Source organism: Schistocerca gregaria, chromosome 4, assembly GCF_023897955.1.
Source record: "Schistocerca gregaria isolate iqSchGreg1 chromosome 4, iqSchGreg1.2, whole genome shotgun sequence".
NCBI lineage: Eukaryota > Metazoa > Arthropoda > Insecta > Orthoptera > Acrididae > Schistocerca > Schistocerca gregaria.
This window is the reverse complement of record NC_064923.1, coordinates 75,422,177-75,437,974: the sequence shown is the minus strand read 5'-3', so window position 1 is coordinate 75,437,974 and position 15,798 is coordinate 75,422,177. Positions and strand designations below refer to the sequence as shown.

Here is a 15,798-nt window from a genome sequence, read left to right as displayed (position 1 = left end):
GGAGACTGTGGTCATGTGTGTGTTAAAAGCGTTTGTCTGAGTGTGTGTGTTATGTTGTCTATTTCAGATGAAGGTCTTTTTGGATAAAGCTTAATTGTTTGCCAGTATTTTTGTTATGCCTAGCTGTAATCCAACATATTCGCTACATGTTGAGCAACAATCTATCCTTTTCTTATATTGCCATTATTTCATGGTGGATTTTCTACTGTTTCTTTTCTGTTTATGTACTCAATTATTAAATTATCTACAAAAACATCACTAAAGATAACGAATAAAGAAATCTAACACAAACAGTCAGATGTGATCAAGAAGATACAACAGAAGAATAAAAAAGCTATGAACCCTGCCAATGCAAATTCTGATGCTCCACGTAAAGCTCAAGGGGACAAGGCCACCATGAAGTTCCTTCCATTCTAGATAGAAAAACCTGATATTTGGATTTTCCAAGCTGAAGCAGAATCTCAAATCATTAGCACAACAACAGATATTATATAATTTAATTATTTAGTAGAGCAACTAACAGTCACACTTCGCTGAAAATATTCGGGATTTGTAGATCCTTTATTCCAGACCCATAAACTGAGCATGGAAATCAACGAGATGGAATTTCAGCTGAGAGAAAATAGATATGACAACATTCTCACAGTAGGAGCAGGAGACTTTCATTTTGGTGCAGACTGTAGGCCAGGAAAAATGTGGTCAGGCCTGTGAATGGAAGAATCAAGAGAAAAGAAGAAGCAGATACAATGGCAGCCAAATATTTTGGCACAGGAGATGTTATAGGCTGCCATTATCACATGTTTGTCAAAAAATTACAAGTGTGAAGTGGATCATGAGGGGGGAGGGGGGTAAATACACCATGTAAAAACTGCTGAATATAAACTGCTTACTATGAATGGTTCTCCATTTCCAAGCTAGGGCTGAATTTGATCTCAGATTAAAGCCTAGTTTTCTATGGACATTTATCATCGCAGATATTTCGAAAGGCATATTAGAGCCATAAAATTTCTTCATAGTTTTCACCTTCTGGTTTATCTTAAGAACAAATAACTGATTACAAAATTCAGTTGAAGTTTAAAGGAAATGTACCCATGTATGAGAGAGATGGTTAAAATTTTTACTATCACTTCAAAAAAATGAAGTAATGAATTTTTTTTAGTTACATGGACACAGCCCTGGTACATGCACCCCGGTACTATGGCACTCTGCTAGAACAGCCAAAACAAAGGGACTCAGGCCATTGGTAAAGTGGAATAATGTGGGGTAATTTGTTTTCGGCAGCATCAGAAATGATGCACCTGAGTCAGGTCAATCCAGGTGACTTCTTGAACCTTCTGGGCTGGCACGACACAGCTGCAACGTATCTCTGTTTCCTAAAACAAATTCCTGAACAATATTGCACTGTAGTAATAGGCTGTGGCACTTTGTTTTAGCAATTCTAGCAGTTTGCTACAAAACTATGTTGTGGGAATTTCAAGTGTACTGTGGACATGTAACTCTAAACATACAAAAAGTTTATTAAAAACAAAGATACCAAGACTTACCAAGCGGGAAAGCACCGGCAGACAGGCACATGAACAAAACACACACACAGAATTACGAGCTTTTGCAACTGGCAGTTGCTTCGTCAGGAAAGAGGGAAGGAGAGGGAAAAATGAAAGGATGTGGGTTTTAAGGGAGAGGGTAAGGAGTCATTCCAATCCCGGGAGCGGAAAGACTTCCCTTAGGGGAAAAAAAGGACAGGTGTACACTTGCACACACACACACACACACACACACACACACACACACACACACACACACACACACACACACACACATATCCAACCGCACATACACAGACACAAGCAGACATATTTAAAGGCAAAGAGTTTATTACATAACTATATTTTTCAAGGTCATCACTGAAACTTTATGACTAAATATGACTGAAATAGTTAATTCCTTTCATGTCTCCTGTAAACTTTCTGAAATTATAAAGAACATTCCAGAGATAATAAAATGCTGCGTTACGCTTAAAAATATTAAACATGGTGTTAGGTATTACACCTCAACATCCAGTGGTCCTCCAGTTTTCTGCATAAATTAGACCCACATAAATTTAAAATAGTGAAGCAAGAATTCAGCTGTGCAAAGTGCTGTGGACCAGTCCTCTACATGCGCTGTATCCCTAGATGAACCATATTAACATGATTACAAGACGTGTTTTTTCACAAATTCACCATTTGAAAAATACGAAGTCACCTTACATTTGCAGATTGAATTATTGCTGCTGAGATAATAGTTTTTATGTTGGGCAATTCATTAGATGAAGGTTTTACATATCAAAGTAGGACTTCCTGCTATTTTAGCACTACAAGTTGTACTAAAAATGATACACTTTGCAGAGATCTTTAATGCAGTATCACTGAAACTGTGTACTTTCATAATACACAAGTACAAATACGAAAATATTGAAGTATGGCATATGATAGCTTCATAAGCAATGAAATGACAATGGCAACTGTCTGATTTGCTTCTGTCAGCCACACAGAACAGCACACGTGATCTTATCAGCCAATCATATCACTGAACATTACGCAAGCAGCATGAATAAAATAAGGATGGCTAATGTCTCATCATGTGACCAATGAGAAAGTACTGAATAGAATTGGGAAGAAAAGAAGTTTGTGATATAACATGACAAAGAAGGGATTGGTTGATAAAATACTTTCTGAGACATCAAGGGATCACCAATTTAATATTGGAGGGAAGTGTGGGGAGATAAAAATTGTAGAGGGAGACCAAGAGATGAATACAATAAGCAGGTTCAAAAGGATGTGGATTGTGGCAGTTATTCAGAGTAGAAGAGGCTTGCAAAGAACAGAACAGAACAGAGTAGTGCAGAGAGCTGCATCAGACAAGTCTTTGGACTGAAAACAACAAAAACAAGAACAACAGTATCTCAAACTGAAGGAACCTAGTCTCTGTAACTACAAGAGAATTCATATTTTGTCTCCAAACACATTTTGTTTTTTTGAAATAAACACCATCAATGATATATACTGAAAGATATTTACAATGTGGCTTGCTTCCTAGTCTGAAAAACAGTTCGTTACAAAGGATGTTGATTTCGTTGATGGTATTTTATGTCCAATTTTCACTCACATCAGGAAATGTCATCTGCATGGACGTTTTAGAGGTATTCCTTTATCTGGCATTTTTGATACGGCCTAATTCCATAGTTTTTTGCAGAACTATATATCTCTTGCTGTAAAACACAACATATTGCAGCACCACAAGCAATGTGGAAGTAGGCTGGAATCAGCAATTCCAAACAATGGAAAATTGTACTGAAATGCAGGAGGATCTGCAGCGAATTGACGCATGGTGCAGGGAATGGCAATTGAATCTCAATGTAGACAAGTGTAATGTGATGCGGATAAATAGAAAGATAGGTCCCTTATCATTTAGCTACAAAATAGCAGGTCAGCAACTGGAAGCAGTTACTTCCATAAATTATCTGGGAGTACACATTAGGAGTGATTTAAAATGGAATGATCATATAAAGTTGATCGTCGGTAAAGCAGATGCCAGACTGAGATTCATTGGAAGAATCCTAAGGAAATGCAATCTGACAACAAAGGAAGTAGGTTACAGTACGCTTGTTCGCCCACTGCTTGAATACTGCTCAGCAGTGTGGGATCCGCACCAGATAGGGTTGATAGAAGAGATAGAGAAGATCCAACGGAGAGCAGCGCGCTTCATTACAGGATCATTTAGTAATCGCGAAAGTGTTACGGAGATGATAGATAAACTCCAGTGGAAGACTCTGCAGGAGAGACGCTCAGTAGCTCGGTACGGGCTTTTGTTAAAGTTCCGAGAACATACCTTCACCGAAGAGTCAAGCAGTATATTGCTCCCTCCTACGTATATCTCGCGAAGAGACCACGAGGATAAAATCAGAGAGATTAGAGCCCACACAGAAGCATACCGACAATCCTTCTTTCCACGTACAATACGAGACTGGAATAGAAGGGAGAACCGATAGAGGTACTCAGGGTACCCTCCGCCACACACCGTCAGGTGTCTTGCAGAGTATAGATGTAGATGTAAAAAGCAAACCTCAAAAATGTGCAAGTGGAAGCTATTCCTTGATGTGAGCAAAAACTGCATATAAAGTACTATAAGTAAAATCAATATCTTTTGTAACAAATTGTTTTTTTTATCTAGAAATTGTAAATATTTCATTACAGAAAACTGGCGATGTTTTATTTCAATACAATGAAAAGCATTTAATGACAAAATATTCATTTTCTTGTAGTCACAAAGATGGATTTAAAATATCTTCAATATTTATATATTAACTACAGACAAAGTGGCCACACAAATGAAGTTAATGTCTCAAATTATTTATTATACAGTATTGTAAAAAGAAAAGCTAAGTTTTCTCAAATTTGCTTAGGCAGCTCTCCAGCAGTCTTTTAAGGTTCACCTGTGACAGTGAGTGGCTTCTTCATGGAGACTTTGCTCTCATACCAGGGCAAAGTTCAAGAAATCCTCAGTATCCAAGCAGGGGCTTACTGCCAGAGGCCAAATCTAAAGTGAATCTACTATGAAAGGATTCAAAAACCGCTGCATATGCAGTGTTCAGAAAGGAATAAATTCCAATAGGTTTCCAAATAAAAATAGTGATATCAGTGATGAAGCTGATTAAAAGTATTGATACTACAAGACAGAAACAAAAAGTACATGCAAATAAAAATTAAGGCACTTTCCATTATTTTATTTCTCCTTTCATTATCAAACTGTAGACAACCAATAAATTACACAAGTTTAAAATACATATAATGTTAACTATTTTGGTAGATGCTTTATGTAAATAAAACAGTTTGTAATTTTGATCAGTAACATAAGTATAAAATTTTCCCAAGGAGCCTCTTAAAAAAAAAAAAAGATCATTTTATACTTGAGTGAATGCCGTAGCAGACCACCAGATGGCCACTGGAGTGCTTATGGAGATTGCCACCTCCCAGATCACTGTCCAATTCCATGAATGGGTGATGTTAATTTAACCCTTCATAATAAATAAGCGTTTTCTAATATAGACTGCTTAACAGGTTATTAATAATTCCCACTTGTGGGAGAAGGTAGCAGGGTTGCCACAAGTTCCCCTAAGTGAGATTCCCTGATTTCCAGACAAGTTTCAGCATTTTCCCTGACCAATTTTGAGATCTTGAGGAATGTTAAGAAATAAGTTGACAATCTGCCTTTGTGGCTACAGTACAAGAAATAATAGTGTAAATAATGAAATATCTAATTAAAAAAACTTGCAAGCAGATTGCATTTCCAGGTGTGAGCAAAAATTTAAGTACTCACATTAACATCTTTTGTAATGAACTGTTTTTAGATGGAGACAACATGCCAAATGGCATATGCGTTCCATTAAGACCACTGATATTATTTTATTTCAATAAAACAAAACACATTTGGTGACAAAAATATGCATTCCCTTTGAGTCACAAGACAGATATAAAATACCACTATTGATTTCAAAAATAACCTAAGAAAAAAGTGGGTCTCTTGAAAGAAGTGTCTAAGGTGGGGAAGAATTGTGTAAACCAACACTGTATGTGACCATCAATAAGATGTTGGTTCTGCTATGTTCATTATAGTCAGTTAATAACCACTGTATTATGTCTATTATTCTACAGGTATTGAGCGATTTTTCTTTTGAGAAATATATGAGTACATAGCATACATACTGCCAGCAACTGACACAATTTTCTTCTTCTTATTGTCCATACTTTCTAACATATAGACTACTTTTGAAGTGCCAAAATGTACTAGAACAAATAAAATGTCTATAAAACACCACGCAATACAATGTACATGCAGTGAGACACTTGCAATTACTGAAATTCATCGCCCATCCTGGGTCCATGCATAATCCGCAAAAATCCGCTGCATTATGCCGCACACAAACAGACCCGGCATGCTGGCAGATTGGTGAGGCCAGATTCGGTAGGCAGGGCCTGCACATTAGTGGGAAATGAATGGCTTCAGATCGGCAGGCCGATCCATTACAGATACCCACAGAAACGGCCTGCGGTTTTGGCCCATCGTGGAAATCCACTCGTATGGCCAGCTATTCATGAGCCACAGACAGCATGTTGATGAAATGAGAATGTGGTGATCAGTTTACGCAAGATATAACTTGTGCGATTACTCTGAGAATCAATAATAATGAGGATAGGTAGTAACTCACCATAAAGGTGATTGCTCAGCCACAGACAGGCACTTGGAAAAGACAATCACACACTCACAACAAAATTTTCAGCCACAGCTTTTGTCAGAAAACAAGCATACGCACACATTCACACAATCACTCGGACACAACTCCTCCACACATGGCCACCATCTCCAGCCGCTGCATCTACAGTTTCTGAGAATCAAATCCAAACAAACCACTGCTCACGCCTTCCTGCCTATTGTCGGCAGCCGCTAGGCTAGTGGCAAGAACTGGTGACAGTACTGACTGCAAGCTGAGAGGAGTGGTAGGAAGGGGAGAAGCAGTAGGAATGAGGGAGTACGGAGGTGGAGCACGTACTCAGCTGCACCCAGCCAGCAATGATGCATAGCACCTCAGTAAACAAACCATTTCATCTAACGAGACAAAAATGAGATTTTCCAGTCCCCCCCCCCCCCCCCCCCCTCCAGAATTCCCTGATGTGTTTGAAATTTCCTGCTTTCCGGAACCTGCAGCAGCTGTGGATAAAACACAAAACAGTGATCACCATTCCTTTTGGCCTATACGAGTTTACTTTCATGCCATTTGGATTGAGGAATGCACCTGGCACAGATCAAAGATTTATTAATGAAGTAATGCAAGGATTTGATTTCTACTTTGTCTTCACAGATAACATTCTAATTACATCTGGTTCAGAAAAAAAAAACATCTGGTTCAGAAAAAGTATCATCCTGATAACTATGTTCCGAGAATTAATCTTGGGAAGTTGTTCAGCAGTCAGAAAACAAGTTTCTTGATTTACACCATTACGTCAGAAAGGACCAAACCAGATGAGGAAAGAGTAATAACCATTTTACAGACACCTCATCCATAATATCAATGGTACGCAATGAAAACCTTGTAGCTCCATCTGTCAGTGACAGCCTCATAACTCCAGTTATCAGAAACTCCGTGCTCAAAGAGAGATTCCATGGGTTTTCTAATCTGTCAATAACTAGGCTTCTGCTATACAGTTACACATGTAGAACTTTATATCACTTTATACTATTTTTTAAGAAATTGTTTTTGGTTCCCCTATAGAATTTAATGAAGTGAAGTGATGACCATTGCCTACCGTCAATATGTGAAATAATTGCATGCATATATCAGCACTTTCAGGAGCATTACTCATCATATTCAACTTCTATCACAGTCACCTAGAACATATGGTACAAAATGAATCTCTTCATTCTGGAGGGGAATAGTAAGACAGACAAAAGGAAAATTGACAGGACTCCAGAAGCAAGAAAATAATTTGAAAAATGCAATGAAAATCTAGCCCAAGCTGCACTATAAGTAAGTTGATTTGTAAAACTTTGCTGCAAGAGCAACACTACAATGGAAATAGGGTAGAATGTGGAAACCTACTGGTTTCTTTTCAAAGAAGTTTTCTCTTGTCCAAAAGAATTACTCAACTTATAAAAAAGAAATTCTCTCAGTATATATTCAGCCATAAAATATTTCAAATATTTATTCGAAGGAAGAACATTTTATGTCGACACGGATCATGCTCATTAAATTTTGCATCAAACAGAAGAAGAAGAAGCCTTAACCATTCCAAATCTGTTGTCTCCAGTATATTTCTTAGTTCACAATCAATTTGCATTGTGTCTGACATATACAATATAGTGATTGACCATCTACCTAGGATGGAAGAATTACAGATGGTGGATTATTACAAAACAGCTGTCACAAAAGAAAAGGTGAGGAATATCAATGTGTCTCAAGTGAAGTTGCAACACTGAACTGAATTTACGCAGTTTAGTACACCGGGTGGATTACCACTGTCGAGTGGCAGGTCACTGAAACCACTGATCCATATGTTCTCAAACAATATTAGTTCACAATGTTTAAAATTACCACAAAATGACTCATCAAAGTGCAAGATCTTCAGCAAAGTTAATATCATTCAAATTCCTCCATCCAAATAAAATAAGGATTTTCAGCAATGGAATAAGGTACGTGCAGCTTGCCAGGAGAGCGAAATTTCAAGGTATGCTAAATCAAGAATTGGAGATTTAGCCATTGCCGATGAACATTTTGAAGCCTTACATACTAACCTAATGTATCCTTACTGCCCTCGGAGGGATTTACTTACTGTTTTACAGGCAGATTCACCTCTGGATAGAACTTATCCACCTCTGAAACACTGAAGCAGATAAAGCAGTGACAATTATTTTTAAAATCGTGGATGATCAAATTTGGTAAACCGAAACAGTTAATAACAATTTCAGTCTAGTATATCTCGAGTCTGCACAAATACCTGTAGCTGTAAATTGACAACACTGAATGCCTACCATGCACAAGCTAACGGAAAAACGTAAAAGTTAACTATATGCAAGTGAATGCCAAATGAGACTACACTACAGCTAAATGGGATAGTACTCACAATTCTACTTGGCCTTTCCAGAAAGAAAGTAGTTGTATAATAGCAGAAATGCTGTATGGTACTATACTGAAGGTGTTCAGAGATTTCATCCAGGAGCCTCATATCACAATGGATATTGATCTTCAAACTTTCATCAAACTGAAGAAAAGGATGACTCACTTCAAGCTGGTGGAGTATTCCCACAATCCAAAGAAACTCGTTTAATCCACACAGATCTTAAAAGTACAAGCCATGTATTTGTTAGAATTGACAAGTAAAGAGTGGAATCACACAACCATATGAATGACCTTAGGAAATCAGTTAACATCTATCTACGTTCTTCACCATCAAGATTAAAGATAAAGATTTCTATTGATCAACTCAATAAAGCCTACTTTTTTCCTATTGATAGTGTACATGAGGAGCCAAAATCATCTAATCAGCTGCCAACTAGCCAGGATGTGTACAATTTGCAAATGCCTCAGAAAGTTTCAATATCAGTACATGTGGTGAAATCCATTCCAAGTTAGCAAACATAATTGAGGGAGATCCACAATGAGGTGGGGGAGGAGGAGGAGGAGGAGGGGGAGAGGAGGCTAAAAAGTAATTTTTTATGCAGTTCATAATATTGATTATGTCTTTTATTAAATCTCTTTGCAAAATTGTATGAAACTGTTAACTTATCTGTGAAATAAACAGCTGTAACTTATGTCACAAAATAAAAAATTGGGCATGCAAATGGTGCTTTTGCATATTAATTTTTTTTACAAATTGATTGCTAAACATAACAACCCTATTGCTCTATGGAGTTTGTATTACACCAAGTGTCACGAGTTCGAGTTCATATTAACTGCAACCCTTCACAAAATTCACTGCTGACAAAAGCACGATCATGATGAAATTCTTCAAACCTACTGCAAAAAGTATTTTCTGAAGGTGATTCAATACTAAACGCTGAATGAAGTAATTTGGTGCATTGTTGTAGAGTTTATGAAAAATGTAAAAAATTGTCCAAGAAAAAGATCTGTATGAAATTTGCATTTTCCCACAGCACTGTTTCTTTTAACATTTGCTTGAACAACTACTAAGCTGATCCAGTAAAACCTTCTCAGTTTTCAAGCTGAGTCACTTCAGATAAAATGCTTGAGCTTTTGACAGCTATCATCATCATCATCATCATCATCATCATCATCATCACTGGGAGTAAACAACTACTGGTTCTGGGGGTAGGTACATTTTCCATTTATACAGGGATGACAGCAGCACCTGAAACATCCCACAGGAGAAGCCATGTTATGCATGCACGGGAAGGCAAGCTGGACAGCTCTGGCAGCTCCAGCCCGCCATGGGACCGAGCGACATCAGTTGGCATGAAGAGCAAGTACTGCATTTGTAACTGCCACTTCTACCGCCCTTCAAGCATCAAGTATCTGTCTTCCTTCTGTTCAATGTCCAAAGCCAACCATCATGCCTTATAAGTGTGTGTGCCCCTGGTCTTCATTAAATTTTTTTGCAATTTATTCTGATGTCGACTGCCTCCTTCATAACAGTGTCCTGATATGTCAATGCATGAGCTGTGACCCACCTTTTCAAATGGTATCTTATGTCAATAATCGGGGAAATGTTTCGCTATGGATAACTTTTCAAGCTCTCTTTGCTTGATGCTAAATGGTCCTCCACTACCATAACTGTTTTAGTAACAAGAAAAAGCTGTTAATAACAAAGAACTGTTTTCAGTTTTTTAAGATTTATGTAATTTAAAGCATCCACACAAAAAAGATCGTAGGTAATTTCATTAGTCAAGAGAAGCTAAAGATTAAAACTGTACAGCACAAATTGTGAAGTCGCAACTCATGTTAGATTGTAGTGAATAATGGTTTTAAATTCCATGACAAATGGATCTGCGAACACTTGCTACTAGTCAATATCCATAACATATTTTGGCTTTCTTCAAACTAATACAGACCTGATCAGTCTGTAGACAGGATGTGAATTGGGTTTTTGAAAATTTTTCCTAGGAGGGGACAATGTGGGGGGGGGGGGGGGGGGACCTTAATTCCCCTGTCCCTTACTGGGTACATCCCTTGGTCTTGTCACAAATTAGTTGCTACTTATGCACACTAGCTATAATTTAAATGTGTGCATTTATTTAATACAGCAAAAGAAAAATGTAACATTAAAACAACACAGAATGGTTGCCCATCGCATGCATTCAGGAAGTGAAATGCTAACTGCTGTCAATAGACGCATTTAATAGTGGAAGTTATAAATGTTAGTTCCTTCCTCAGAGAGGAAAGATGAATGGCTGTAGAAGGCTATGAAGGTAGGGAGGGACAAACATACCTAAGGTTGAGTGGAGCCCACCTGTTCTGGGAATGAGGTAGGCCCCTCTCACCTGCACCTCTTTTCCAACCCCCCCCCCCCCCCCCCCTCTCTCTCTCTCTCTCTCTCTCTTTCCTTCTTGAGAAAGGAATCAACAATTCTGGAAGCTAAGTATAGTTTATACTGATATTATTAAATGTTTCTTTTGGAAGCACTTGGAGTTTTACTTCCTGAAAATAAATATGGTCACTCGTTCTGTCTGAGTTATTTAATGTTATGATAGTAACCTACAGTACTAGGGACCTCAGACAAATTTTATAACTGACATGCCAATTATATGCATTGTCAACACAGATTTTTCAAAGATGAAATTAAAAGAAAAAGCAATGTCACCTTTCAAGCCTGCTGCAAAATCCTTGATGCCCCCAAGCCCAATAGCCACAAAATTGACAACCCAATGGACTCGTCTGTTCTGATATGAACACGCGATCTAGTGTCTGTCAACAAAGGGCTCTGGAATGCGAGCAATTGCAGAACTACTTTATACCCCAATCCTGATGATGTTCCTGCAAAATAAAAATTATGGTTACAATCAAGCAAGATCACTCACACGAAACAACACACATACAATTACAAGCAAATAAAATCAGAAAGAGTAACAATATCTGCCTTGAACAAGGTAATTCATTTCTCAAAGAAGTGGAGAATCACAATTTTTTGGGCATCGCTGTTGATAAACATTTGACATAGGAGGACCATATCAACAAAATATGCTTCAAAATAAGAGCTAGCAGCTTTTGTATGAGGAGGATGTCTAGGACAGTAAATACAGACATGCTGTTAACAATATAATGTGGCTCAGACTGTCACTTATTATATTGTTATGAAACGTTAGTTTGCTACTCACCGTAAAGATGAGATGTTGAGTTGCAGACAGACACAACAAAAAGACTGTTACACACAAAGTTTTCGGTCAAAGCCTTCTTCAGAAAAGAAACGAAAACACACATATATTTACACAAGCAAACATATCTCACACACATATATACACGCACATGCACGAGTGCACACACGCGACCACTATCTTCGGATGCTCTGGCCAGACTGCAACTCTTGCATTGAGCAAAAGCAGAAGTCGAAAGTGGGGCACGGAAGGGTGAGTATGGGTAGGAGGAGAGAAGAGTGCTGCCTGGTAGAGCATGCAGGGACTAGGAGACAGAACAAGGCTGCCAAAGGCAACATTGAGAGGCTGTGGGGGAGGTGAGAGGAACAGGTAGCAGAGAAAGAGAAAAGCATTGGGGGGGGGGGGGGGGGGGGAGGACAGGTGGATATGTTGTCAGAGAACAACACACAATCAGGCTGAAAGGACGTGAATTGGGATGAGGTTAGAGGACACAGAAACTGTTGGGTAGAGAGTGCGAGTATGTTGAGGCCTGGATAATTTCAGTAGCAGAGCATGTGTTATAAGGATAACTCCAATCTGCAATCTGTGCAGTTCAGAAAAGCTGTGTTGGTGAGGAGGATCTAGATGGCCTGGCTTGTGAAGCAGCCATTAAAATCAAGCATGTTATTAATGGCTCCTTCACAATCTGGTCCATCTGCACCCCCCCCCCCCCTCCTCTACCAGCTTTCATGAACTGCACAACTGGGAGTTACTCTACACCCAACAGATTCTGTCCCCCTTGTCCTATAACCTCCTTCCAATTCAATTCAAGTCCCCTTTACCCTCACTGTGCACTGCTCTCTGCCAATACACCCACAAGTCTCTTCCTCTCTCCACTCCCAATGCCCCCCCCCCTTTCCCCTCACAGCCTACCAATGCTGCCCCTGGCAGACTTATCCTGCCATCTTCCAGTCCCTGCATTTCCCACCACACAGCTGCTCTTTTTTCCCACCATCCATACTCTACTATTCCTCCCCCTGCCTGCCCCACACCTGACTGCTGCTTCTGTTCAACAGAAGTCTTCTACATCCACATCCACATCCAGACAATGGACTGTCTGTTCTGATATGAATTCATTAGCTCCATTGCCTTTGGAATAGCTGTTACTGTCAACAAAGGGCTCTGGAATGCGAGCAATTGCAGAACTACTTTATACCCCAATCCTGATCTTGCCCGAGTGGTCACAGATCACAGTTGTGTGTGTGAGGTGTGCCTGCTTGTGTGAATATGTGTGTGTGTGTGTGTGTGTGTGTGTGTGTGTGTGTGTGTGTGTGTGTGTGTGTGTGTGTTTTCTTTCTTTTCTGCTTTGGCCGAAAGCTTAGTGTGTAACAGCATTTTCATTGAAATTGTGCATCTCGGCGTGCTACCTCAGTACGTGAGTAGTGACCTATCCTTATTGTATTATATTATAATCCAAGGAAATGCAGCACATATGCATACACATAGTTTAGTGAAGCTTCAGAAGAAGGCTCTTAGATGTATTGCAAATTTGATACCAAGACAATCCAGCAGACAGTGGTGTGATGACAGCCCAGAAAACAAAGACCAAAAGAGATCAGACATGGTAAATAATTCATGTAGTGGCAAAATTTTACACAGTGGTGGGAAAAAGGCATGACTGATGGGCAGCGAGTGTGGGGGCTATGTTTTAACACCACACTGGTACTTTTTTCTTGACTTATTTGTAAACTGCAGTCTCTAGTGAAAACATACCCCAGTACAAAATTAAACCACCATACATAAAATTTCCTGCAAAAAAGGTCGTATTATTTTTTTTCTTCCTAGGACCAATAGTTTGTGTGTAGAGGGAGGGAGGGAGAGGGAGAGGGAGAGGGGGAGAGAGAGAGAGAGAGAGAGAGAGAGAGAGAGAGAGAGAGAGAGAAAATCTTGCACACTGTGTATGCACAGTAGCTTGGGTCGGTTTCCTAGGCCAATTTGTGAATGTTTCCCCTACTTTATGTACCGCAAGTGTCTTGTATAAAAATTGTTTGTCTTTCTACACCTCTGTGCTACTTGTAAAAATTACGGTTTACACCATGAATAGTACAGAAGAATACTGACACTGAACAGTAGAGAGGAACTCCTTCAAACAGGAAATGACAACATCTGTATATCCATAACCCAGGAACAATAAATATATGATGTATGCACCTTCTTGTTACAGAATAATGCCCCTCGCACTGCTGGTTGCTATCTTTCTCTTTTTTGTTTGTTCCAGGTGACTTGGACAGACATGGTGCTCCATGCAAAGCTGCCTGAGCACAAGATAGTGAAGATTACTGAGTGCATGGTTTATGTTGCAAAAGTGATACATTGAAAGTGTATAACTGAAGGGGTCAGAGAGATATAGGCATAAACCACATTTTTCGAAATTGAGTTTTTCATGTTGTGACATTCTTTACCATGCCGTCTTCATGTTCTGTTAAAAAAATTCCATCTATCTGCAACAGATGGCGTGGCATTCTATACTCTGCCATCTGTAAATATTTCCAGAATGAGTAGCTGAATAATCACCTTGTTGTTGTTGTTGTTGTCATCAGTCCTGAGACTGGTTTGATGCAGCTCTCCATGCTACTCTATCCTGTGCAAGCTGCTTCATCTCCCAGTACCTACTGCAACCTACATCCTTCTGAATCTGCTTAGTGTACTCATCTCTCGGTCTCCCTCTACGATTTTTACCCTCCACGCTGCCCTCCAATGCTAAATTTGTGATCCCTTGATGCCTCAAAACATGTCCTACCAACCGATCCCTTCTTCTAGTCAAGTTGTGCCACAAACTTCTCTTCTCCCCAATCCTATTCAATACCTCGTCATTAGTTACGTGATCTATCCACCTTATCTTCAGAATTCTTCTGTAGCACCACATTTCGAAAGCTTCTATTCTCTTCTTGTCCAAACTAGTTATCGTCCATGTTTCACTTCCATACATGGCTACACTCCAAACAAATACTTTCAGAAACGACTTCCTGATACATAAATCTATATTCGATTTTAACAAATTTCTCTTCTTCAGAAACGCTTTCCTTGCCATTGCCAGTCTACATTTTATATCCTCTCTACTTCGACCATCATCAGTTATTTTACTTCCTAAATAGCAAAACTCCTTTACTACTTTAAGTGTCTCATTTCCTAATCTAATTCCCTCAGCATCACCCGATTTAATTTGACTACATTCCATTATCCTCGTCTTGCTTTTGTTAATGTTCATCTTATATCCTCCTTTCAAGACACTGTCCATTCCGTTCAACTGCTCTTCCAAGTCCTTTGCCGTCTCTGACAGAATTACAATGTCATCGGCGAACCTCAAAGTTTTTACTTCGTCTCCATGGACTTTAATACCTACTCCAAATTTTTCTTTTGTTTCCTTTACTGCTTGCTCAATATTTAGAAACCAAAATCTTCAAGAAAAAGAAAGTGAAGAACTGGATGGAAAAAATGAAAACTAAATAATGCTGGTCAGCAGTATGTGTCTTCCACAAGCAACAAGACTGTTCAGGCAGCCTCTACACAAAGCCCGTGTACTTGCTGGAAGAAGTGCTATACTAAACTCGTTGGGGAAGAAGAAAACCTTTTTCATTCTTTTTAGGGACATAGGAAACCTTGAATACTTACCCGAAGAGCTGCAAAAAGTTGGTACTAAAAGGTTGGAAGTTTGTTTCAATTTTCTAAGTACAAATGGTCTAATGTCTTATAAATTTATTTTATTACGTTCTGTTAACTTGTACTTCCTTTAGTAGCTATCTACATCTATATCTACGTACACACTCCGCAATCCACCATACGGTGCGTGGCGGAAGGTACCTCGTACCACAACTAGCATCTTCTCTCCCTGTTCCACTCCCAAACAGAACGAGGGAAAAATGACTGCCTATAAGCCTCTGTACAAGCCCTAATCTC

The 15,798-nt window shown here is 39.1% G+C and overlaps 1 protein-coding gene across 1 annotated transcript in view; it reads right to left on the bottom strand.

Moving 5' to 3' along the window:
* Window positions 1-15,798, bottom strand: part of LOC126267601 (transmembrane protein 214-B) — a 138,828-nt gene that overhangs the window by 112,409 nt on the left and 10,621 nt on the right. The window contains exons 4-5 of the mRNA XM_049972903.1: window positions 12,929-13,064; window positions 11,352-11,425 (exon numbers count right to left, since the gene is read on the bottom strand). Of these exons, the coding sequence (XP_049828860.1) occupies window positions 11,352-11,425; window positions 12,929-13,064 (210 nt within the window). The remainder of the gene's footprint in view (window positions 1-11,351; window positions 11,426-12,928; window positions 13,065-15,798) is intronic.